Genomic DNA, 27,614 nt, shown 5'->3' with positions numbered 1-27,614 from the left:
CTCATACATTCAGTATTAATGGGTTAAAACACAAAGATATTTAGTCAGGTGTCAGTCCTACTTTAAAAGGTTACATACTGACAGTTCCATGACTTCCATCGAGAAAGTTATGATTTATAGATATATTTAATGAAACAATGACCTGCAGCACCAGTTACTCACAGCATCTTATGCAATATCAAACTTTATTGCTCAAAACTAATGTTTGTGGGGGAAACAAGTACTTAAAAGACCTAACACACAGGCTCAACGATAGAGGCTTCATAGTTGTACCAACTGACCACCGGCATTGAGAAACTGCACTCAACATACAATCCATACAGCACCCAATAACATTGAGTTGGTCACATTAACTTTTAAAATACAATATTGTAATTGATCACTGCAAGTTGTTCCAAATGGCTGACTTAATTTGGAACCATTTCTACAACAGCTATTTCCATTTTCTGACCAGAACCAAAGAATTACAGACTAGGGCTAGAAAGGATACTTTTGTTAAGTGTGACAACCATTAGAACAGCATAGATAGATACTTGTTTCCAGCAGCTGGAAAGCCAAGTGCTAAAACAGTTAATAAAGCTTAATTGGATGTTTTAAATGGGTAGTATTCCCCCCCCCCACTTATGTTAGTAAATTTCCACTCAGTATCAAACATTCAAATAAGAACCAATTTTTATCTTTCAAAAAAAAAATCACATCTGTGAAGAAGCACATACTAATATGTAATATGGAAAGCAAAAGCTATCCCTAGAGGATGGAACAGCAATTAGTGAAGACCATCCACAATGATATTGATTTACTGAGAGAAAAAGAGGGCTTGAAACAGTTTTTGCTTTAGGCATTGTTAGGACTGAAACCATTACAGCTGACTAACTAGGAGAAAAAAAATCACACAAGTTACAAAACAATTTTGGATGTCAAATCACGCTGCATAAGTACTCATGCAGAAGCGGAAATTAATGTAATGATTTACCCTCTTATCATAGCAGCTTATGCTCATGTGCAAATGCAAGACTGTTACACTTCAAACAAAATAGTAAACATCAGAAATACAATACTTCACAGTGACAACAGTAGTTACATTGTTTGTTCCAGCAGTTATTGCGCTTTGCCTGAACATTTTGCCAAAGAGGCTACAGCACATCAAATACTTTTTTTTAAGAAAAATGCATAATTTGTACTAGCCTTTGGTTCACAATGACACATCTGGATGTTTAAGGGCAGTGGTCACCTTTTGCAGGATTCAAATCTTGGCAGACTGAGGTAAGACTAAAGCAAGATGGCCAGCGTGGCAAACACTTAAAAGAATGAGGCATCTATGGATATATATGCTGCAGGTACCCTGCAAAACATTCTGATTTTGGAAAATATATATGCAGAAATTTGTTGAAAAAGTGCAGTCAGAAGTAGGCTTAGGAATGCAGAGATGTAAACACCTACGTTAAAAGGCATAGAAGAAAGCCTATTTGACTTTTAACAACTTTTTAAAGTACTACATCAGTGATGGACAAAGATGAAGACTAAAGCTAGATTTTCTGTAGAACAGAGGCAGTGCATTTAGAACTATGTCCTACTCATTAAACAAATTGCGACCATTTTCAGATGTGCTGAATAAAGTTCCAAAATAAATTCATTCTGTAGAGAACACAAGGATTCTTTGCATAAAAACATGAATGAAAACACTTAAGCTTGAATAAAGGCTATATCTCAATGTTAGCATGGGCTCACTACTGCCAAAATTACCAAGGGTAAGCATAACATACTACAATTAGAGGCTCCCAGCTGGGAGCTTTCAAGTAGTCTGCTTCCTCTGGTTCATAAGACAAAACCCTATCAGCTGGGGCACACAGATGTCCAATAACATTTCATCAAGAGGTTTTCAGTATTACCAATTTATGCATCACAGGCTGCCTGCTCTTGGTAACTGGTGGCAAGAAACTGGGTGAATCAAAATGGCTGTGCCAAGCGGTAATGTACAACACAGGGAGCATTTAAGCATTTTGCAAGAGAATTTGATTAGGATCAGAAAGGTAGCTTTGGTGGAACACTACAGATGAGTTAGCATATAGTACTAGACACCACCCAATTAAGTTACCACCTGGCAAATCTATGTATACCCAATGTCAAACTGAGTTGTGTAACGAATGTATGGCACTAAGAACTGTAGAAAATTTGCATTCCGAGTGGGAAGCAATGAAACTTGACATATGACTGGGTCAGGCAACTCAATTTCTGGCACTCTAGAATGCCCTTTCATGGAACCTGTACAACCCATCTCAAGTATGAGGTGGGACCCTGGGCCTACTTCCTCCTAAAAGGTCTTGGAACAAACCACTACCACTTCCATTTAATTGTCTCCTGCTGCATTATTTTCTTGTGACTGTTGCAGCAGACATCTAATAATGAGTATAACTTAACAGATATCCACTGTAACATACACATTACTAGGAGATACCTTAGAAAAGGGCCTGAACTGTAGTGTTTCTGGAGTGTAAATCTTAAACTGCAGAAGTATTTCTGGACCACACTTATGGGTTTTTTTAGGGCCATGTGTTAGCTATTCAGTATCTTGTAGCGGATATTGACAGCTTAAGAAACTATATAAAGACAACAACTTGCATATTCATATTCTTTATTTCAACTCAATACAACTTATGCAGAAGATCTTATTAAAGTCCTCTGATGTACCCCAATTTACATTCTAATAGTTTCCATGCAGAAACTACTCTGCAAATGCTAAACATTTAATAAAACAAAGCCAGTGACAACTTTTTTTGAAAATGTTAAAACTCTTCCAGTGAAGAATGCTTCCAGTGATTTTCATGACTGCCATTAGTCAATCCACAAAGGAAAGGGTTTTTCATGTTTGTTTAAAAGTAATAGGGTGCAAGAGATTGAAGTATCAATTAGATCTAGCTGCATTAAATAAAAATATATATACCATAAAGGGAGATGCAATTAAATCTCTATTTTAATTGTTAGAACTGTCAGTATATTTTCAAACTGTTTTCAAGTAGGGTCTTAAAAACAGAAGGAAATGCAAATTACCAAGCACCATCCCTGCTCACTCTTAGTTCATTCTAATTAATTGTGGAGGACTCTCTCAAGACCAGAATAAGAACAGGCTGCAGAGCACTGGTGCTTAGACATCCACTTCCAATCACCTGTAATTAATTATGGTAAAAATAATTAGAAGCTATATACTCCTTTCCAGTTGTCTTTTATGTAAACTATTATGGTTTTTCCTATGTTTCCCTATCTTCTTCTTTTTTTTAACATTTTAAGTAAATATAGTCAGCAATTTTGAAAACAGAGACACACTGGTGCTCAACACTGCAGGTGCCATTCTTACTGTCTAAAGACCACTGTACCAGGATATTAAAAATATTATGCCTGCCAAAATTCAAAAACAAGCAGCACTGGCCTAATCTTAATGGCATTAAGGAACATTGCTTTCCACTTTTCTTCAATGTAGGTGTCAAAAGTGTCTTATCAGTGCATATTATTTTGTGCTGAAATGCAACAAAGCTCTTTTTGAGAAAACAGTTGTCAGCATGTTCATACGAGAGTGTGTACAGCTGTATTCCTATATTATACATTCACTCCACTCTTTACATAGACATTCTGGATTAATCCTTAAACATATCCATTCAAGACAGCATAATAGTTTCAAAAGGGATGGGGGAGTGCTTGCTTCAGCTTATCCCGTGTGAACGTGCTTTTCTGCCCACTTCTATACATTGACCCACACAGATTTTTGCTGTCTTGTATAAATGTATATCTCAGAGGTTTTTAAAAAAACACCCTCAAAAGTTCAGTACTATTGCCCTGATTATGCAAAAGAACAATGCATATTTGAAGCAGCTTGGATTGTTACATTATTTTGCATTCTGAAGCAAACCAATTATTAATTAAATTGGGTGGGGGGGATTAGCTTTCTTCACATATTTTATTGCTCCCCAATTATTTTTTCTGATCACACATCAACAGTACACAGAGGCTCGCTGCCAGGTTGAGCAGATTCGACAATTGTCATCTTGGGTTTCTTTCGAGTTTCCTCCTTAAAGATATAAGAAGTCAACCATAATTATAAACAAACTTGTACACATAGATGGTGTCAACATTTTGAAAACATTTCAACAGATCAAAGACTCACTTTTTCCCTTCTAAAAAGTAAGGGGAAATGTGTGTGCGTCTTATGGAGCGAATGCAGGCTGTACAGCTATCACAGAAGCCAGAACAGCAAGAGGGATTGCTGCTTTCACTGTGCAGCAATCCCTCTTGCTGTTCTGGCTTCTGAGATTCAGAATCCCCCCCCCCCCCTTGTTTTCCTCCTCCAAAAACTAGGTGCGTCTTGTGGTCTGGTGCATCTTATAGAGCGAAAAATATGGTAGTTCTTTCAAAATTTAACTTTAAATTTCTGCAATGTGTATGAAGTCAAACTGTCAAGAAATAGAAACACAGCTTTCATGCACATTCTTAGAATTGAACAAATTTTAAAATTAGTAATTATGCACTTACCCTTTCTTGTGCCAACTTCTTCATTTCTTCCTGTAACTTGTTCAGAATGTGCAGATTTGGCTTGTTCTTTTTGGCATACTGCTGAAGCTCTATCACACTTTTATCAGACGTCTCCTGTATCACAAAGTATCACAAAGACTAAAGAAAGAGCTCCCATTTTCATCTTCAACAGGAAGGTTATTTTTATAATATTTGTTTAACTTGCTCTGCTGAAAAATGTGACTAAATTTGGCCTATTGCAATCCATGATGAAAACTGTACAGCACCTTTAAAAGGAAACTACTTCTTTATATGCTGATTTTCACTATATGTTCCAACACCAATTTTCTACCTTCATCCCTCTTCTTGGGTAGGAACATGTTTCTTTAACAATACATCTTTTGGCTCATGATCTAATAATGTGCCCAATGCCTCTATCACATTTTTATGTGCTATGTCTACAGACACAATGCAAGTGTTAGTACTCATGAAAGAAAGGAATATGTTTAGTCTCAAAAAACAACTGCTTCACTCCACTGTTACAGAATTGGTATGGATCAAACATTTCCTTTAACTATATTTTAACAGAAAATACAGTTTTGCACCCACACTCAATTAATAGCCCTTTCACTTTTTTTCCTTGTCTGTGGGAGCCCTTCATTTTTGAAGAAGTACAGGGTTGTATCTAACTTATACTAGGAGTAGACCCATTGAAATTAATAGACCTAAGTTAGTCCTGCCCATTAATTTCAATTTACTCTGGGTACAACGAACACTGGATACAATCCACAATTTAGGTGGTTCAGTATCTGCCCTCTCTGCCCCAACCATGATAATGTATTTATCAAGGTCAGCATATTCTGTCCCTAAATCAGCCTTCTGTTGTAGTGCCTTAAACTTCTTTCACAGAATCACTGGGAGAAGTAATATGACTGCCCTATAGGATATTCTTCACTGAGATGTACAAGGGGACTGCAACCCTGTTGATTCTCTTGAACCTTTTAGCTTTCAATACCATAACCCACTGCTATCTTTCTGTAGAAGAAGAAGAGTTTGGATTTGATATTCCGCCTTTCACTCCCCTTCAGGAGTCTCAAAGCGGCTAACATTCTCCTTTCCCTTCCACCCCCACAACAAACACTCTGTGAGGTGAGTGGGGCTGAGAGACTTCAGAGAAGTGTGACTGGCCCATGGTCACCCAGCAGCTGCATGTGGAGGAGTGGAGACACGAACCCGGTTCCCCAGATTACGAGACTACTGCTCTTAACCACTACACCGCACTGGCTCTCTGTATGGACTGCCTTGCTAGAAGTTTGGTGTTATTGTAGCTTCAGTTCTTTCTGGAAGTACTGGGCCTCTGGGATGCCTCTAAGTTCCAGCTCATCTCTACTGCTTTTCAACATTACATGAAACCACTGGGAGGTCACCTAGAGAAGTCATGTCCAACCGGTCGATCGCTGAGTGTCCCTGGTCAATCGCACGATACTGACTGATTGCCCCCCCCCCCCGAAAAAGCACAAAAAAGCTCAATAATTTTGGTCAATGCAATGGGTAGGTCATTGCCAGTTTTTTTTATAGTGCGAGTAGATCACAGTCTTCTTGGGAGTTGGACGTGCCTGTTCTAGAGGTTGCGGATGATGTGTCACTGTATGCACATTGTCTCTATCTGCTAATCCCAGAGAAATTATGCAAAGCTTATGAAGTCAGTTCAAGAATGGATAAGGGAAAACAAGCTAAAATCCTGAGAAGATGGAAATACTGAGAAGATCACCGACCTGGATAAATTGTTTGGCTTTGTATAGTGTTACAACTCCTCTAGAATCAGGTACATCATTGGGATGTATTTCTAGATCTACTGTTATCTACAGAGGTGCAGGTGACCTCGGAGGCTAGGAGTGCTTTTTTCCCGCTTAGACTGGTTTGACAACTGTAAATCTATATGGAGAAATTGGACCTCAGTTTCACATGCACTGGTTATGGCCAGACTAGCCTACTGTAATGCTGTCTGTGTAGGGCTGACCTTGCAGATAATCTATCTGCCAGAACACTTGTAGGGGTTAAGCTGTTTTGTTCATATCATACTAGTTTTGCATGAGTTGCACTGGTTTTCTGACTCAATTTGAAGTGCAGATATTAACCTTTAAAGTCTTGAATGGTTAGGGACCAGGTTATTTGTAGCACCACCTATACACATATGAAACTATCCAAGTCCTAAAATCTACTTCAGAGACCCTAACCTCAGGTCTGCTACTAAGGCTGACCAAGTTGGCGAGCACTAGGTTTTTTTTTGCAATGACGGCCCCTGTGTTGTGGAATTCCCTCCCCTGGTAACTTCACTTGGGTCCCCTTTCTTGTAACCTCTAATTCTTTGAAGACTTTTTATTCTGGCACACTTATTGCTGATTTCTCCCCCCACGCCAGTATATGCTTTCATCTATTATTAATTATATTTCACAATTGTTTTGTGGTTTTAGCTGTTTTATTGTAAGCCACCTTGTGGTGGCTTGCTTAGATATTAAGTTAATGCATAAATATGGGAGAAGAAACCACCTTGGAGATTTTGTACTTTTATTTTGTAGGATGAAAATATTTTCATAAATACATGGCAACATGATGGAAGTATGGCATCCCTCAAGTTGCACCAGTTCTTTTACACACAGGTAATGCTGTAAGGGCTCTTCCTCCTGATCTATTCAGCCTGCCAAACTGTGCCTAAAACTTTAAGAATGTCAGGACACTAACAGTTGCAGCAGCTCATGTGAGAAACCCTTTCTGGGTTGGTGTATGCATGTGCTCCCAGATTATTGCTCAGTGTAAGCATTTGCACTCCCTCATGGGTCTTTGCTGCATAAACTCAACTTATGGATCACGTCAGCATCTCTGCAACACAGCAGTCCCAATGTTAAGGAGTTTGCAACCACGGCATTTAAATAGCATCATTATGAGGAATTGAATTTAAGTATTGCATAGCTTTAATAAGACAAAAAATGATTCAAGTTTATAGAGCAAAGCATACATAACTTACCTGCTTAACCATCTTACTGCTCTCTCTCCCATACATGCGCAATAAGGACCCCCAGTTTTTCACATGCGGATGAAGCAGCTGAAGGATTTTCTGAGATGCCAACTGTTTCCCAACTCTCTTGTTTTTGCCTGCATAATCGCCATGAAACAAAGTTTTGGGAGGAAAAACAGGCCCACATCAGAGCTTTAAAAAACCCTTTATAGTAATTGGTTCATAATCATTATGGAAAATCAAGATTAGATCCACACTAAGATGCAATCAGCTCCCATTTAAATAACTGCAACCCAATACATGACTTTTCATACCAATTTCCACAGAACCTAAGTGTAATTATTTATCTCTCTATTTAAGAAATTTATACTTTTCCGCTATATATCTCAAAGCAGCTTAGTCTGAATGAAATTGAATTTAAAACATCAGAAATAGAAACGTCAGAACTGCATTCATAGTGCAAAGATGTCCTGAAATTGATGGGAAGTTTTGTTTCTGCCTAGAATGTTCCGTTCATATTAAGTTCACCTGTTCCTGTCCTTAATGTGTGGCTGACCACATCTAGGAATGCGATGGTTATGCCTTTTAAGTTTTACTATATCAATCACTTAGTTTAATAAGGAGCATATCAATCATTTAGTGATAGTTTAATAAGGAAGTTTTCATACCTGTCTAACTCTGTGTTCCTTTCCCAACCCTTTAATCTATTGATGATTAATGCCTATATGCAGCCTATATGCAACCCTTGCTTTGTCTTTGTGTTAACCAATCAGCAACAAGCACACACGTGGCAATGCTGTAATATTCAATAAAAGGGACTCCCCGAGACATGCTCGAGAGATGCCTCCCATATGACACTTGTCACTCGTCTGTCGTTTATTTCAACCCAACATGAAATAAAACCATTTTAACCCGGCATTTGAAACCTAATAGGGACTGTGCTTAATGGGAACAAGTTCTATAGAACTTGGCCCACTACATTGAAGGCATGACTCCTCAATAGCAAGAGTCATGCTTCTGGCCCATAGGGGACTGCCATTAGCTCTCCAAGTTGATTTAAACTGATCCAACCCAGGAAGATAAAAAATACCAACCCCTTAAAAAGGTGTGTGTGTATGGAAATGTCATCTAATCCTGGCAACACTTCACAACAAGATGCCTTTTCTATTCCTAATATTTGTGTATTTCCAATATACAAGTCCCGTATCTCAGGAAGAGCATTTCAGTCTCACAATGCCATGAAATTCCCAGGTGTAGTTCCTAAATACTTAATATCTAGATCCAAATTCCTATCTTAAGTAACAGTGGTGTCAAGGCCATGAGACTGGTGTATACAAGAACACAGGTAAAGCACAAAGATCAGGAAAATTAGAAACAAATGCTACACAATCAAGCAGAGATTGAAGAGGAATATTCATCTCAAAGGCTTTCAAACCAGCCATCATACTTACACCAGCCACGCACTGTGTGCTTCCCACATGTCATGACATATTCACTCTTCTGATTTTTACCAGGAATCACTTCAAACTTGATGGATGTGTCACCCATTCCATGGTTTCTAACAGAGATGAAATGGTGTTAGCATACCAAACCACAATCTCTACTTATATAGCCACATGTGGCTTACAAAGTTTCAAAAGTAAGAGATCTGGCTAATGAAAAATTATTTTTATTTCTATCTAACCAACAAATCCTGTTTTCTACCCAACATCCTACACATGCTCCTAATATTGAATATTGCTTTTGTGCAAAACAAACAACCGGTCAAAAATGAATGTTTCTTTAACATCTTAAAAAAACCCACAAAAATATTGCCAAAGTTAAGCACATTTGCATTTCTCAAGATGTCACTGGGGGAATTAACATGCTGAATGCTCTTCCATTTTAATTAATGTGTCTAAAGTTTGTAATTTGGAAGTATCATGCCAAAACAAATAATTTAACATGCCTGCATTTGAGAGGGCAAGCTAAACTGTTTGGTTCAGAGTTTGTGAGCACTGTTTGGTTCAGAGTTTGTGAGCTAAACTGTTTGGTTCAGAGTTTGTGAGCACTATTACTGAAAAGTATAGCAAACGTATAGTTGGCATGAGAGTTTGTGAAGAAGAAGAAGAAGAGGAGGAGTTTGGACTTGATATCCCGCCTTTCACTCTCCTTCAGGAGTCTCAAAGCGGCTAACATTCTCCTTTCCCTTCCTCCCCCACAACAAACACTCTGTGAGGTGAGTGGGGCTGAGATACTTCAGAGAAGTGTGACTGGCCCAAGGTCACCCAGCAGCTGCATGTGGAGGAGCAGGGAAGCGAACACGGTTCACCAGATTACGAGACTACCGCTCTTAACCACTACACCACACTGGCTGACTTCTAGGCTCATGTTTCCCATCAGATGGTTCCATGGTCCCACTACTGTTGATGAATAGCTGTCACAGGTTAGGGGACTGTCTGTAAGCATGAATTCAAGCATGAATTGTTTGTGCCATTGTAACATTAACAAAAAACAGAAGAACATATGAACATAATTTTAATTAGTAAAAAGCACCCCCCCCACACACAACTGCTCAGGAGATTTGAATGTACGCTGGGATATCCGTAATTCTACTGAACACATTAGCAGTACCCAACCTTACCTTTTAAGGCACTCATGAAGGATTTGATATGGAGACAATAGTCCAGCTTTACTGGTCAGTTCGTATACCCGTGAGTCCTCAATACTGATATGGTTAAAATACTGCAACAAAATTGGTAGATCATCTTTACTTAAATGGCAAAAAGGAATTCTGAGCCTTGACTTTAAAGTTTATGCCTGAAGAATGGAGCTGCAGTACTAAGCAGAACACTCTGCATAGCATTGTGCCATCAAAATTTATTACCGTAAATTTCGCTCCATAACACACAGTTTTTTCCTCCTAGAAAGTCTACAGATGGCGGGGGAATCTGCTGCAGTCGTGAGCAGTCCGTGGCTCGCTTTGAAACAGCAAAGCGGGTGTAAGCGGCTCCTGTCAGCTAGCGGAGCCGGGGAGGAGGGAGAGAAGCAGAGCGGGAGTTGGCTGCTTTAAAACAACCCCTGCTCTCTGACCCTGCCTGCAGGTTTTTGCTGTCCGATTTTGGATTAGCCACTGTAGGGGCTGTGTGTGTGTGTGCTTGAGCTATCGTCCTGCTGATTCCCCTTCACTCTCCCAGCGCCCCTGCGACTTTAGAATTGACACTCTGTGTGAGGGCTCCTTCTCCTTCTCTTGCTTCCCGTTCACTCTCCCTGCACCCCTGCGACTTTAGGATTGATATTCTGTGTGTCTCTCTGTGTGAGGGCTCCTTCCCCTTCACTCTCCCAGCGCCCCTGCAACTTTAGAATTGACACTCTGTGTGAGGGCTCCTTCTCCTTCTCTTGCTTCCCGTTCACTCCCCCAGCGCCCCTGCGACTTCCAGCGCCCTGCGCCTTTAGGGCCAGTTCTCTATCTCTCTCTCTGTGTGTGTGTGTGTTTTGACCTCACTGCACTTGTTGGGGTACGGTGTTGGTTGCAATTTTTCTTTTGGTTACTATCGTGGTTTCCTTGCCGGGGAGGAGGGAGAGAAGCAGAGCCTGCTTGTTTTAAAGGAGCAAAGCCGGAGAGGAGCCTCTCCTGCATTATTAGCAGCATCCTTCTCCACACCCCCCACGCGTGCTCCTTGTCCCTTGAGTGCTTTTCCTTCCCTCCCCACTTAAAACGTGGTTACAAAGCACGGATCCACATGGATCCTCAGGTTTTTTGCACTGGGTCACCCCAAACTCACCGTCAGATCACATGTCTGTGGTCACAGCATGAACCACAAAAAACATACATCCACTGTTTCGTTTATAATATTTTTTCTTGTTTTCCTCCTCTAAAAACTATGTCCGTGTTATGGTCAGGTGCGTGTCATAGAGCAAAAAATACGGTATTGATTGCCATTTTGTGCAGCCTTAAATAAATTCATTGGGAAATAAATGTTTCACTATATAAGAATACCACTACTTTATTTTGCTTTGGCTTCACTTTAGTTAGCAAGATAATTATGCTGGCCACATACTCCACTTTAAGGAAGCCTAAAACAAAGATTAATACAATTTTGGAAGACTATGAGTAAAGGCTGGGAAAAACCCTAAATACACATAAGCCTAACCTTAAAAGATAGTAATATTTGGAAAGAGGGGGAAATGACTGTCATAATCAGTTTATTACAAGTCACACACAGCAGTCAGACAATCTTATCTCAGATGAATAAGCCAAGAAAATGTCCAAGTCTTCTGTCAACCTGCTGCCTCAGCCCAGCACAATAAGCCAGGAACTCTTCAATTAACCATAATCTCCCATTTCATCTGAACCAGAAAACGATTGCTACCAGATTTGGAAAACATCAGCTCATAAACTAGCTCCAAAAAGCTGCTAAGATCCAGCCTTGTTCTAAAATTGGTAACTGTAGATTCCCATTTAATTGGAACTGGTAAATGTTCAACTGAAGACTTCCATGCATAACTGCAATTTGCTAAGAAAGAAGGAAATAAGCAGTGATGTGCAAGACTCACTCCTATTTCAGCTTATTAAGCAGATCATTTCAGCTTCAAAATTTTGACAAGTTCAATGAAATTTCATATTACCCACTTTCCCCCCTATTCTAGACAGTCCAGGAAAATATCTAGGTTCATTGTTGAGTATTTCTGGAAGACTTTCAGTCTGAATATTTCCCACTGTCCTAAGGTTGATGTAGATCTGATTTAGCATTTATATCTGGTTACATTTAATAAGACTAAAAATGTTGTATTAATATTATATGCTGCACAAACATCTTAACTCTTCTGAAGAGCAAAGAACGACTGGAGCAAAAATTCAATAAAACGTATTCAGTGTGATTTAAATATTATATTTAAAACAAATTCTAAGCTTTATTTAGAAATAATTTTATTGGACTGGTTGTAAATATTCCAAACCATGACAATTCAACAGCAGACACATACTGTTACATTTTAAGACACTGGAAATAGGTTATCATATGACATTGCTATCCTATGTATGTCTACTCCAAAGTTAAGTCCTTACTGAAATCAATTGAACTTGCCCTCAGGTGTGTATAGGATTGCAATCTGATTTTAGCATGTCTGAACAGCTATACTCATGAATCTATGAACTTATGTGTTGGAAAATGTTAATCACCAGTTTAAAAAAATATCCGACTACTAGTGAAACTGGGATATTTCCAACTAAGTCATACTCATTTAAATAAACTTAGAGTAACTTGATTTCAATAGGTCTACTCTTAAATGATGAGCACTTGGATATAATCCACTATTTCAAAAGTGTCAGTGTAAAACTTTTTGAAACTTTATCCTCAAAGCACTTTCATACAGTCTACAATGTAAGATAATGCAACTAATTATTAAAAGAACTGCAAAATGCTACTGTGTGGGTTGAGCTAAAAATAAAAAGGTAAAGGTAAAGGACCCCTGACAGTTAAGTCCAGTTGTGAACGACTCTGGGGATGCGGCGCTCATCTCTCTTTACTGGCCAAGGGAGCTGATGTTTGTCCGCTGACAGTTTGTCCGGGTCATGTGGCCAGCATGACTAAGCCGCCTCTGGCGAACCAGAGCAGCGCACGGAAATGCCGTTTACCTTCCCGCCGCAGCGGTACATATTTATCTACTTGCACTGGCGTGCTTTCAAACTGCTAGGTTGGCAGGAGCTGGGACCAAGCAACAGGAGCTCACCCCGTTGCGGGGATTCAAATCGCCAACCTTCCGATCAGCAAGCCCTAGGCTCTGTGGTTTAGACCACAGCACCACCGGCGTCCCTCAAGATAAAAATACACCACCACAAAAAACAACAATTATGTATCACATTCCATTAAAGTTGCAATCCTACACACACAGGGAAGCAATTCCCACTGAATTCAATGGGATTTACTTCCATGTTAAGATGCACAGGATTGCATTGTAAAGTCCATACCTCTAGTTCCTCACTATCTTTGGGCTTTTCCTCAGAGGTCTGTTTAACAAAATCAGGAATGAGGATTTCCAGTGTAGCTCGGGCTATGGAAGATAATGAAAGGGTTAGGGTCTTGCCATAATCGCGTATTGCACAAAATTACATTTCTGACAAATGTCGATGATCCAAAAACAAAAATTTCCAACTGTTTTTACAGTAGAAAAAAGGCTTCTATTTTACAATCAACTTGTGTGATAAGCACAGGATGTGTTTATACAGCATTTACAGAATCAATATTAAATACCACAGGCTCAATCCACCAAGCTCCGAGGCTATGAACTCTCCATACATTACATCAGGGCTCCAAGACTGCAGTCCGGCTCATTGTTAGAGACTGCTTGAATCCCACCAACTTAAAAATATGAGACGTAATACTGTACTGCAGCCCCAAGGCTGCATCTTTCCTCATGAGCCACCATCCTTTGCATCACCTGTTTAAAAGGTTAAAGGAGTTCTTCTAAATCTATTTAATCCATACATTGTAGAACTAGTACTATAATTGTTTCTTAAATCGTTCAATAACGTTGTACTCAATATTATCCATTAAAGAAGGGATTGCTAACCCATGACTCGCATATCCTCTCCAACCTGTCATTTTTTTAAAATAGTAATTTTTAATTTTTAAAAAAACTGGCTCCCCACTGTGATGTATGAAGCCCAAAGCTTTTTTGGTCCCCCTTCCCGACTGCGTTTTTTAAAAAACAAAATTAATCATGCCTACTTACATGCCCATTACAACATGTGGCCTCTGGGTGACTGAAAAGGTTAGCTACCCCTGTATTAAAAGGTACATACACCCTAAACCTGCATGTATTTATTACGGAGTAAAGCCCATTTTCCGACAGTAGAGCTGAAATGCATACACTCTTTGGATTGCAACCTTATTGGTACTGGCTATCAAGCACACATTCAATATATGATATTTAAATAGGTTTACATTACCAGCTTTATTCTTCGCAAGTTTCTTGCTGCTTGCTGTACCTGCCCCATAAGTCACTCCATCAATAATAACCGAGGCTCCAAAAGGCTCACTTGGGTTCTCTTTAAAAAGGAGAGAAAATGGGAAGCCAGCGTATTCTAAACAAATCCTAAACCTACATGATTTAGGATGTCTGAGAACTACCAATTCTCTTTGTGCAAGATAAACAAAAGTGATTTTGACCAAATAATGCAAACAGGCTGCTTTCACCACAGGTTTACAGAATAAAAACAACAATTTCCTTATGTCATCTGTTTGTGACATAACTACTAAAAAAGTTTTTGAAATGCTAACACAGTCCTCAGATGCTATGTTAAAGTTCTAAGATGTAATCTAAAAAGTTTGTACAAGTGCTATCAATATGCAACTCTTAATTTAGTAGTTCTCAGATTCCACATTAGCTGGCCAATGACCTGCTATCTTAAGACTTTGATTTCCATTTGTTGGTGATTGACATTTTGAATGAACAAAACTAGGAATCTGCACATTACAATGAGTCAGTTTTTCCTTCAAAACCAACAAGGGACACTTCTTAATTTACGTTATTCTAGATGCAGTGCGCATCCTGTCAATGCCTATACTGTTTATTTTCCTGGAATACTTGGCTCAAGCTTAGATCATGTACAGCCCAGACACTGCAAGTAACTGTTGTCCTACAAAAAAATACTATAGTGAAGACTTACCACATTCAAAGAAATTGTAAACAGGTCGAACCTTTAGGACTCGTTGCATATATTCATGAAGGATGCAAACTTCAGACTTCCCATTGGGATTAATAACAAACTCTATTAAGAAAAACATTTTACAAATGCCTTTAAGGATTTTACTACCAACAGCATAACATATAGATTAGGAGCTCCTGATCATAAAGCAGAAAGTAAAATCAGTATTCTAATTCAGCTTAGACAAGTTCACATACTACTCAGTTTGCCTGAAAGAGGGGCAGGTACATACCCTCTTCTACTCCTCCCCAACATAACATTTCTCAAAGTGCAAGAATTGCTTGGACATGCCTCTATAACTGAAACACCCACATTACACAATACTTTATGTGTGAGGGGGAAAAGGAGACACATGTCTATCACATGCAGAGTCATTGGCTGGGTATGTGTGCACTCGCTCCTTAATTTTAGAGTGTTCATTTTGGAGAAGATATATAGAATATCTCCAATAACCAATCCCAATGACAATAACTGGACATATTCTATTTCACGTTCAATGATCTGCTTATAGGAAGCTGCTTATAAATTCAGAGCTCAGTACTGTCTATACCAGAATTTCCCAAACTTGGTCTCCAGTTGTTTTTGGACTACAGGTCCCAACATCCCTAGCTAGCAAGACCAGTGGTCAGGGATGATGGGAACTGTGATCTGGAAACCCATGGTTGGGAAACACTGGTCTACACTGATTGATAGCAGCTTGACAAGGCTTCAGACATGCCTCTACCACCCCTTCCTGGAGATGCTCAAGATTGAACCAGAGACCTTATGCATACAAAGCAGATGTTCTGCAATAGAGCTCTGGCCCTTCCCATTCAGTTTCCATCACTTCCTGCTCTACAAAGCAAAGTATTTCAGGTAGACCATTCTACACTTGCCAAGTACAGAATTAGGTTCAAGCTACAGAAGTACTTGGGAAAGCTTCCATAAAGTGTAAGTCAGATAGCATGGCTTCACTACTTCTGTACCTCTCCTCACATGGTCTTACAACAAATTGGTCGCTGCACAATTAAACAAGGAAAGTATTATGTCCCAAGTCCTTCTAAAACAAAACATTACCATATCCAAAAGCAATTATCTGTAATGAAGACAAGCAGTTTTAATACTGTCATAGCTTGAAATCAAGACAAGACTTCTATAAGCATTCAAAAAAAAGTTTTTTGGCAAGAAAGTCAGTTTTATGAAAGGCAGGGAAATCATCAATTGAGCCTTATTAGAACCTGGTGCCCTGACCATTTTGGGGTATGAAAACCCAAATTTTCATATTTAAAGAGGAACCAGGTGATTACAAGCAACCTGTTCTGCAGGGAAGCTAGGATCATTTTTACACATGCATTTTGTTACTTCCAGTACTAATTCAACTCAGACTAATGAAAAAAGTTACACATAAAACGGCTTACCTTTTTTTGTGGGTGCATCTTGCACAGACAAAGTAATAAGTTTTTGATTGGCTGGTAAAATGGGTCGCTCAGATTCTGCTTGTTTCCTCTTCATCTCACGATTGAACTGTCGTCTCTCTGCCCAGGTTCTGAATTTCTTTACAGTTACTTGTTCAAAATCAAAACGCTTTTCAAGATAGTGTCTAAAATCTTCAAGATCTAGGAAAAATATTCAATCCCCATGGTCAAGTTAAAACTACCACCTTTACATTACAAAGACAGTGACAAAATGGTTAGGCTCAAAAGAAGCATTCTGCTGCTGTGTGCAAGCGTTCCCACTCAAATGTCCCCAGTTTGCAAGTGTGCCCACAGGCCTCAAAAGGTTAGCAACCCCTAGTTTTGATGGCTGGCACGTCCCAGCTATGCTACAATTCTAGCATTTCACTATGCATGATGATGGAATATTTGAAGTAAAGATTTATACATTAGTTTTACTGCACATCCAAATTATTTTAACATGTGCTTCCATCGGAGAACTGAAAAAGGGCTGCAGCATACAACAAACCAAGTAAATGCTTATAACTACAACTAAATACAATGGAATTGTATTTAAAACACACAAGCAGCAGCAGCATTTCATTACAAATTGAAGGAGAAATGGAAGACCGAATTAGCATTTACTGTATTGCAAGCTGGATTTTGAAGGGGCAGAGGAACCAGAGACCAAATTGCAAACATGCGCTGGATTATGGAGAAAGCTAGAGAGTTCCAGAAAGACATCTACTTTTGCTTCATTGACTATGCAAAAGCCTTTGACTGTGTCGACCACAGCAAACTATGGCAAGTTCTTAAAGAAATGGGAGTGCCTGATCACCTCATCTGTCTCCTGAGAAATCTCTATGTGGGACAAGAAGCTACAGTTAGAACTGGATATGGAACAACTCATTGGTTCAAAATTGGGAAAGGAGTACGGCAAGGCTGTATATTGTCTCCCTGCTTATTTAACTTATATGCAGAATTCATCATGTGAAAGGCTGGGCTGGATGAATCCCAAGCCGGAATTAAGATTGCTGGAAGAAATATCAACAACCTCAGATATGCAGATGACACAACCTTGATGGCAGAAAGTGAGGAGGAATTAAAGAACCTTTTATTGAGGGTGAAAGAGGAGAGCGCAAAATATGGTCTGAAGCTCAACATCAAAAAAACTAAGATCATGGCCACTGGTCCCATCACCTCCTGGTAAATAGAAGGTGAAGAAATGGAGGCAGTGAGAGATTTTACTTTCTTGGGCTCCATGATTACTGCAGATGATGACAGCAGTCACGAAATTAAAAGACGCCTGCTCCTTAGGAGAAAAGCAATGACAAACCTAGACAGCATCTTAAAAAGCAGAGACATCACCTTGCCAACAAAGGTCTGTATAGTTAAAGCCATGGTTTTCCCAGTAGTGATGTATGGAAGTGAGAGCTGGACCATAAAGAAGGCTGATCACCAAAGAATGGATGCTTTTGAATTATGGTGCTGGAGGAGACTCTTGAGAGTCCCATGGACTGCAAGAAGATCAAACGCATCCATTCTTAAGGAAATCAGCCCTGAGTGCTCACTGGAAGGACAGATCCTGAAGCTGAGGCTCCAATACTTTGGCCAGCTCATGAGAAGAGAAGACTCCCTGGAAAAGACCCTGATGTTGGGAAAGATGGAGGGCACAAGGAGAAGGGGACGACAGAGGACGAGATGGTTGGACAGTGTTCTCGAAGCTACAAACATGAGTCTGACCAAACTGCGGGAGGGAGTGGAACACAGGAGTGCCTGGCGTGCTCTGGTCCATGGGGTCACGAAGAGTCAGACACGACTAAACAACTAAACAACAACAACGGGTTTAGTATAGAAATCTCCTAGGCTTGCAGCCCTCTGCGTTCGCAAGTTCTACATCTGTAAGCCAAGTGCCATAGTATCCACAAGGAAGCCTACATGCTTGAGTTAGATTCTTATCGCTCAAGAAATCAACATTTTTGACACTTACCTACGGATTCATCTTTGCACACCTCAACCTTGGCCTTAACTTGACCTAAGGCTCCTTGTGCTGCATCTCCCCCGGGTGGGTCTTTCTCATCTAAAGTCCCAGAATCAGCAGCAGTGGAGTCCGGCTCCTCTGTTTGGCAGTCAAATTCTAAAGACTTATCCATGAGTTTTATAGGCGATACTTCCCCATTTGGGGTGATGTCATTACTTTGTTCCCTTTCCTCATTTTCCTTCATTTTCTTATAATGCAAACATGGAATGCTACTCAACGGGGGATCATGTTTCTGCAAATATAAAATTTTAAAGTTAAAATTATGAGAACAAATCTAAAAACCCAGATCTAACATCTTCCAGTAGGGTTCAAAGTTTGCTATATGCCTCCCCTATCATACACCAGCAAAGCCTGAAGATCCTGAAAACTTTGTAGAGATTTGGTAGGTGAGCATTTTCAAGAAAATTGACGATGTTGTCAAAAAGCTATTTTATGCTTTATATAGCCAGCCACAGCATGTCAACCATTTATTTCCTTCAACATCTGAATGGAAGTTGTATGCATGTGAACAAAAGGGAATTGCACTTTGGAGCTATGCAAAGTCATGCTGAATTTATTATTTTATTTGTTAATGCAGTTATTCAGTTATTACCAGAGTACCATGTGAACGTAAGTGCAATCCACTGAAACTCCATTGCTCCTATAAAATGCCCAGTTTAATAAATGAAGATAATGAAGCAACAGCATGATATGATTGTGAAAATACAAAATTTTATAACATTGTTGAATTTGCTGTATGTTTCCAATTATGACTTAGATACAGCCTAGTAAAATTCTAAAATATATTTATACAAATGGCATTAAAAGAGGCAATATTTCCCCATACAATCTACATATTATTCAGATACCTTCATATTTAACTTGGTTTCCCAAGCTACTGTGGAAGCTAATTCTTAGAAACACATCGCATTTTTAGAAACATTAACTGAACCAGCAAGTAAAACCAAAGTAGGTCTTTAGGCAACTACATTCAGTGACATTTTGTCAACAATACAATAATCGCAACAAAAGGCTACAGATATATTCAAAATCTAATTTCTCTAAATGACCAAATTTATTGAAGTCTGTTCCATACCCTTATGCTTCCTGTTCCTAAGAAGTAAGGTCTGGACCAGGTGACAACTCTGGATTCTCGGTGCAGATATACAGGAATGCCAGAGTTATGGAATGTCATGATCCATCCATCAGGCAAGGGCTCTGTAGGTGGACGGCCACGACCTTCAGAAAAAAGGAGAAACTGCTCAATGCACAAGATGTCTTATCACAACAAAAGTGGTTGGAAGGATACACAAGTAGTCTGAAGTTATATATCAAAGAAATATATCAGTGTAAATGATCAACCAAGAGGAGAGTAAAAGCTGCTGCCACCTCTCCCAACCCCTAGTTAACAGGGGCTCCCTGTTTTTGAAGGCCCACAATGACATTCAATCGATGCCCCATACGTCCCGGTAATATTTTGAAGTGGTCAGATTGCATTTACTTCCAACCTGTACACAAAGTTAGCAATTTGCTTTCCAGGGTGAAACAGTATTTTGAACAGCAAGTTGCACATGAAAGCAAAATGGAAGTAAATATGAATATATTGGTTTTTTTTCTCTCTCTCATCCTCAGTATTATTCAAGCTGCAACTTGTTTGCTGCACCGTATCAACTTTTTAAAACCCTTACAAGCTGTTTACAAAAAGAACAAAATGATTAAATTATCAGTAAAAAAACAGCAAAACAACTACTTAAAGCAGAGTTTCCCCAACTATTCGTGTTGGTGACACATTTTTTACACGTGCATCATTTCATGACAAGTAATTCAGATTTACTAGCAAACTGGAGGTTAAACTAACCCCTCAGCAGCACAGGGAGCATTCACGTAACACACCTACACACTGCAGCCGACACACTAACATGTTGTCACACAATTTGGAAAGCTGACTTAAAATCTTCCAAAAAATAATTAAAATTGATGATGAACTGAAAGCCAGATTTAAACATGGGTAGACTTCCCTAAAGTATGGCAGTGGGTGCTATCACACTGAAAGATTGATTTCTTACAAATACTGACCGCTGTTCAATATATTTATTGCAGGCCTCTTTTTGTACCTCTCCTTTTTCATCAGAAAAAGAGCAGGGAATGCAAATCCCTAGGAATATGCACTTGCCCCCTTTTTGTGGCATCAGAAAGGACTGAAAACATTCCATCTTTATTGTAATTTATTAACTTCAAGAGAAGCCATGTGCATTTTTTTAAAAAAATCAAGCAAAAGGCAAAATATTTAATACTCTTTTCCACATCACAACCAGCTTGATTTAGGCTGCAATCCTGAGCACACTTGTTTGACAGAAACTACCACTGAACAAAGCAAGACTTATTTCCAAGTATACATGCAATGAATTGGGCTGCCAAGTACCACCAGCCTGCAAAACCTATGTGTGGCATTTTAATGAGATGTTATTTTTCCTCTGAGATACTGGTCCTACCGAGAATAAAAACTGCATATTCTCCACAAGTCTAGTACCCCTCGAAGATTTCTAATGAAGGTGTTGAGAGTTTACCTTCATAAACCTCACATTCAACATCTATCTAAAATATTCTCCTTTAGGATTCCACAACACTAATATACAATAAATGTCTATGACAGGGTAGAGCAGACTTAAGGCTTGCGGGATCTACTTTGGATTTTAATAGAGCCTCAAGATCAAAGAAGAGCTAGATCCAAAAGACGCACACTTAGATTTAAGAGTGTGTGATGACTCTAAGCAGCTGCTGAGTAAATGGTTTTAAGTACCAGAACCAAGCAGAGTTCATCATTCTTCCACACAGAAATGTACTTTTGGCACTCCAAGCTTTTCTTGTTTCATCAGTCTAATGGGACATTGGGGGGGGGAGGGGAGGGTCACATCGCAGTTGATACTGTTCAGCAATTGAGACTCAGAAACCCTTGCCAATCTACCGCTGATCCAGAGATCCCAATCTACCTGGGTTACGCAGCCTGTGTGAGCCTCGGGGCCAGCCCACCCATGAGGCAAGATGAAGTGACTGCCTCAGGGAGCAGGATCCACAGGGGCAGTAGATCCAACCCCCAAGGAATGCATTGCCCACTGCTGCCACTGCACCAATGGCAGTGACAGCTGTAGTACACTCTTTGGAAGCCAGATCTGTTACCTCCTCAGCAGCTACAGCAGCCACTGGGCAAATAGGTGCTGCTACTAGTTTCCTTCCACCCTTGCTCCCGATACAGATCTTTATTCTCCCCTTATTCCTGACGTAGCTCTTCACACCCCTTCTTCCCTGTTGGGGGAGGGGTGCATTTTGTGGTTTGCTTCAGGTGCCAAAATATATTGGGCTGGCCCAGAGGAGCCTACAACTCCGTATTTCTTATCATCTATGGTGGCCAACCAGGAACTTCCTGGTTTTGCTACCTGCTTCAGAAAGAAAAAAATAAGGCTGATATCAAGGAGGCCACAAGACCTGGCCGATGGACTGCTTTTGGACTAATATAACTAATATATTGTGGGTATGTTCAGACCATTACCTCAAAAATATTACTGCAAAAAAGAGTACATAGTAAACATATCTATAGTTATACATAATGTAAATAGCTTACTTTTAAGGACTGTTTTTATTTTGGTCATCATTGGCTGCACAGTTGTCTCTCCATCAGACTGATGGTCACTCTCCCCTGCATATTTCTCATCAATTCTCCTTTTCTTAGGAACAGAAAGGCCTTCTTCCAGCAAAGCATCCACATCATTATCAAATTCATCCTGAAAAACACATTGTGATATACCATGCCCCTATACCTAGTCTCCTCCTCAGACAATACTGAAGTCAAAGCAAGAATGATTTGTACAGGGATCCACAAAATCCCATCCCCATCATAAGCCAACTAAGAATTAAGGTGTCATGTTTTAAGTAAATTATTAATAACTTGACGCTTTCTTAGCATTCTCTAGAATAACAAACCTCACAGCCTTCATACTGAAACAAAAAAACAAATCACAACATATCCATTCTCAGTACTGTCTAAATGTATATTTCATACAGTTAAGCAGCTCTTAACACCACTCCTAAATTTAAGCATTTGTTATAAGCTGAATATTACTTGGTACAGAGACCTTTTAGTTAATATATAAAACCTGGAGACATGTTTGAAATTAGAAACAGAATTGACTTACCTCGTAAGAATAGCTTAAGGTTTCTTCATCCACTTTGTCTCTCTGAACGATTGCTTTAGACGTAAACCCTCCTTCTTCATCTATTTCCATCAAATTTTCTGTAAAATCTTCTAAATCATCCAGAACTGCATACTCAACTCGCTTTTCCTGATCTACATCATTTTCATCCTCCTTTTTGTCATCACTTTCACCAGCTACTCGTGTAGCTTGACCATTACTACCCCCACCCAGAGGACAAGCATGCATACCCCCATTAACATTATTAATACCTAAATCTGTATCTGCTTCATAACCATGCTCAGCTCCAGTGTACAGAACTTTTCTGTCTTTACTTTTGCAGCTCTCTGTAAAGCTAACACTAATCTTTACATCTTTAAGCAACTTAAGATCAGGGGTGAACTTTCTAACTGACGGCGCATGACGAGCAGTTCTTGGGCTTTGGTCACTATTAGGATCTACGATAAGACGACTTTTGTAGTATGACGATCCCTTTGTGAGAAGTTGTATTCTGCCGACAGTGTGTGCGTCCCCAGCAGGGGTATCTGACTGTCCATCACCACCAGAGCCAACGTCCATTACCTCTGCGTCACTGGACGTTTGCAGGGGAGGTGGTGGAGGCTGTTCATTAGGCGGCAGTGGTGGGGGACAAGAATGGTTCTCCACATTCGCTTCTGTTGCTGGCTCTTTTGGAAGGGGAGGTGCATTTTCATAATTCTCCATAATTAAAACTTACAAAAAAACAAGGCTTTAAATAAAAGGTATCTGGATCTATACTCCTAACATGAAGAAGTCCATCAAGATCGGATTTGTCATGCTCTATTCAATATGCAACACTGATGATTCAATTAAGCTGACTACATTGTTCTTTTCATTAATGTAGACAGCTTTCAGAACCACTGTCTCAATTACTGGAAATCACAATGCATTCAGCTTAAATAGCTGATGTCGAAGTAAAGAGCATCTTCACTGGCCGCATGCAGGTGTCCTTTTCTTCTTTCAACCTACAAAGAGAAAAAAAAAAGAATAATCAGAGAAGCTTTCTTTCTATTGCTCTCTAATTCTAAAGGACAATTCTGCTACACAAAATTCAGAATGACATGTTTTACCTACATGCTGTTAAACAGCAACACAAACAGCAGTTTAATCTAAAAACTAATGCTTATGGTGACTGAACAAGCAGGTGGACTTGAACAAGCAGTTGAAGCATTAAAATGGGGCTATGCAAAAGTACCTATTCTTCTTTAAGTCAACGAACTGCTGAACAGACTACAACACAGTTACTGGCTCACATGCTATTGAAAGCTAATATTGGCACACAGAAAATACAGTTTTATTTTTAATTCCAAGTTTTTAAAAAAGCAAGCTCCTTTCATATGAAACATTTGACTACCTAAATGCTAATTCTAGTGAGACAGTAATACCTCATAAATATTAGAGTATTATTATTATTAGGTTTATTGTCTTTATCTACATTAACAAAATCTGAAACCCAGAGACAACATAAAGGATAACTACAAGGATACTGGAATGATTCCAGTGATGTACACACAGTTACACCAATATGAGCAGTCACAGAATCTTAAGAATGACTTTACACAAGATGGTTCTCATACATGAACATCACTTCTGTGTAGCAATCTGCATGTTATTTTTCTCACACATTTTGACGCAACAAATGCATACATCTGTGCTGCAAGACTAGATAATGACAAGTGCAGGCTAAAAGGAAGATGATGCAGGGTTCAAATCAGCTGAGAGAGGCACTCACTGGATATCTTTAGAGAAGCTTAAGACCACCATAAATAACATATCTGAGGTTGGCATATTTTAGGGACTGCTTCCTTAATAAAATCCTAAATGAGGTTACCTATAAATGATATGTTATTTTAGCTGCACATACACACTTTTAATCTGGGCTTCATATATATCTCTATATCCCTATCTAATATATCTCTATTTAATAATATATATAAATATATAAAATAGTTTGTGTGAGAGAGCAATTTGCGCAGCTGGTAGTAATTAAACCTGTGAATAAAATTCTTATTGCACTGTGGTCTTCTCTTGCACTCGTAGAGTGAAATTCAGAAAACACAATTATCTCTATGTGCCCTACCCACAGGACAGGAGATATTAATCCTGAAGAGCCTCTCCCAAAATATTTTCTACAGCAAACCACCCTTTTACTGCCCATTTTAAAAACCTACATTAAAATCAAAGGTTTTCAAGTATATTATATTTTAAAGACATATATACCATATTTTTCTGTGTATAACACCCCCCGTGTATAAGACACCCCCTATTTTGGGGGGGCTCAACCAATCACCCAGCCCCCCAATGCACGAGCCCCCCCCAACATTATTTTTGAGCAAAAAACCCTAGTCTTATACACAGAAAAGTACAGTACTTATTTTCACTGCAGTGACCATGGAGAGATAAGATGGGAAATTCTTACCTGTTGCTAATTGATTTCTCCAAGTCCCTCTATATAACCCCCCCCCAAAAAAATCCTACCAGCAGGGAATAAAGGAATTACTCCCACATCCCACAAAACCCAGCTGTTTGGATCAGCTCAATTCAAACTTCAAAGAAAACTAAATACTTCCATGCACTAAGGCTGGGTGATATATCAATATACTGTCCAGAACTGGTTTGATGTCCATATTGTGATATCAGTTTCATAATTTTTGACCTGGCAATATATCACCAATCATAAGGAGTGTGCGCGCACGCTATGCAAAAATATGGGAAAAACCGTGAAGCTAGCCAATGCCTCTGCATAGCTTCATCCTTATTTCAAACATTGTGATATATCACAATGTTTAGCAGGTGATATATTGCAATGGCAAAAAACTGGTATCATCCAGCCCTACCATACACAGTACTTTCAAACATTCACACCCCCAACACACTACATAGGAGATGCAATTTCAACACAACTCCCTCTCCCCATTGCTCCTACCATGAATTAATAGATTTGCGGGGGGAAAGGGGGGGTGCAAGAGTTTAACTTTCCACATTAAGTTTATCTGAGAGGAGGAAGAGTACATAAATGCAGATGGATGGAAGTCTGGAAGAATACTTCTATTTCTTCTTTAAAAAGTGAGAATAGGAGAACCTACTGGTTTGTATAAAATGGAAGGAAGACCCAGCTTACATAAACTTAAAAGGAACAATGCTGTTTTGATGTGCAGATGTCACAATTCCATAAATGAGTGGTAGATGGTTATAACACAATGACTGTTTCCATGAATACTAAACTTGTTTTCTTCTAAACATCAGGAAGAACTTTCTGACAGTAAGAGCTGTTCAACAGTAGAACAGACTCCTTTAGGAGACTGTGGACCCTCCTTCAGAGGAGGCTTTAAAGCAGAGGTTGGGTGGCAATTTGTCATGGATGCTTTAGCTGAGATTCCTGCATTGTGGGGGATTGGACTAGATTGCCCTTGGGGTACTTTCTAATTCTACAGTTCTATCATTCCATTCTTCTAGGGTACACATACGATACAGTACACGTAAAGTACACGTTATGATTGTACCAGCAATGTTTCCTGCAGCAAACATATACAGTGCCGAAATTACAAAATACAGTCGTACATCAGAAGTCAAACGAAATCCGTTTCAGAAGTCCGTTTGACTTCTAAAATGTTTGGAAACCGCGGAAGCAGCACCAGGCATTCAGATTCCAAATAACATTCACACACCGGAACACTCACTTCCGGGTTTGTGGCGTTCGGGAGCCAAAACATTTGACTTGCAAGGCATTCGGGATCCAAGGTACGACTGTACAGAAATATCTGTCAAAAATGTATTATCTGGGGGAGGAATCTAGACTCATATAAATAACCCTGTTAAAATGCTTTTTTAAAAAAAGTTTGAAAAATATATTGAATATATTGAATTTGCCATAGTTCACCATCGCTATCTAGTGTCACAATTGTATAATACACTTTACAACACACTTAAAACGTTTTATTTGCAGCTGTATAGCTGAGTCCAAATACACCAGGTTAACATGCAAGTACCATTTACCTATTCAGAAACAAGTCCCAATCATAGTGTAAGTGGGTTTCAACCAGTGTGCCATAGTACCCTGGGGTGCCTTGAATGATGGTCAGGGGTACCACAGGCAACACTACCTCTGTTCCTCTTCCCTTCCTCCTCTGATGCCCTCCTGCATCTTGGCCTCCCAAAGGCTTGCACAGCTGTTTATTGCAGCAGCCCTGGCTATAAGCTCCACAGTCGAATGGTTTCACTTGGAGGCACCTCTCTTTGGGGCGGGGGGGGGGGGGCAGTTCAGAGACCAGGGAGGACAGCAGCAGCTGCCCAAAGGACTCCCAAGGAGAGGGGAAAGGAGGCTGAGGGAATACTCCACAAGGGAGGGTGAGAGGCAAGAGGTGACATAACTAGGCTCCTGAGCCCCACAGGGGTGCCGCAGAAAGAGTGTAGTTGGTCAAGGGAGCCGTGGTCTCAAAAAGGTTGAAAACCTCTGGTCTAACTGACTGGAATGTGTTAATGTTAGAATGCTGAAATTAATGACCGAATTATTATTGACCAAAGACAGAGAAAATTACCAAAAACTGCAGACAGACCCACTATTCAAACTCTAACAAAGCAAACAGCATAGAGTAGTAACAGATTTTGTAGCTTAGTATGTTATCATTAAAACTTTATTGCGGTCGAAAGACCAACAAAACAATTTCAAATTAGTATGTTTTTGTACTTATCTCCAATATTTAATTAAGTTCCTGAAAATCCACTAAAGTTCATAGTGTGAAAGTGATAC

At 39.5% G+C, this 27,614-nt stretch overlaps 1 protein-coding gene across 2 annotated transcripts in view; it reads right to left on the bottom strand.

Annotated features, from left to right (window-relative positions):
- Positions 1-166: 166 nt before the first annotated feature.
- DGCR8 (DGCR8 microprocessor complex subunit) overlaps positions 167-27,614 on the bottom strand; it is a 30,223-nt gene continuing 2,775 nt past the window's right edge. The window contains exons 2-14 of one of the 2 annotated variants that reach the window (XR_014506040.1): positions 22,829-23,829; positions 22,258-22,417; positions 19,735-19,877; positions 18,609-18,891; positions 16,604-16,801; positions 15,168-15,269; positions 14,448-14,546; positions 13,467-13,549; positions 10,140-10,240; positions 8,408-9,074; positions 7,526-7,986; positions 4,522-4,635; positions 167-4,060 (exon numbers count right to left, since the gene is read on the bottom strand). Coding sequence is in view for 1 of the 2 variants with exons in the window: in XM_083418273.1 (XP_083274399.1) it covers positions 3,977-4,060; positions 4,522-4,635; positions 7,526-7,653; positions 8,968-9,074; positions 10,140-10,240; positions 13,467-13,549; positions 14,448-14,546; positions 15,168-15,269; positions 16,604-16,801; positions 18,609-18,891; positions 19,735-19,877; positions 22,258-22,417; positions 22,829-23,548 (2,322 nt within the window). In the remaining variant the exon portion in view is untranslated. The remainder of the gene's footprint in view (positions 4,061-4,521; positions 4,636-7,525; positions 7,987-8,407; positions 9,075-10,139; positions 10,241-13,466; positions 13,550-14,447; positions 14,547-15,167; positions 15,270-16,603; positions 16,802-18,608; positions 18,892-19,734; positions 19,878-22,257; positions 22,418-22,828; positions 23,830-27,614) is intronic. The other variant, XM_083418273.1, reaches the window with a different exon arrangement.

The sequence above is a fragment of the Podarcis tiliguerta genome, assembly GCF_965153285.1.
Source record: "Podarcis tiliguerta genome assembly, chromosome: 16".
In the NCBI taxonomy this organism is placed as follows: Eukaryota; Metazoa; Chordata; class Lepidosauria; order Squamata; family Lacertidae; genus Podarcis; species Podarcis tiliguerta.
The sequence above is the reverse complement of the archived record's forward strand: the minus strand, read 5'-3'. Positions and strand labels throughout refer to the sequence as shown.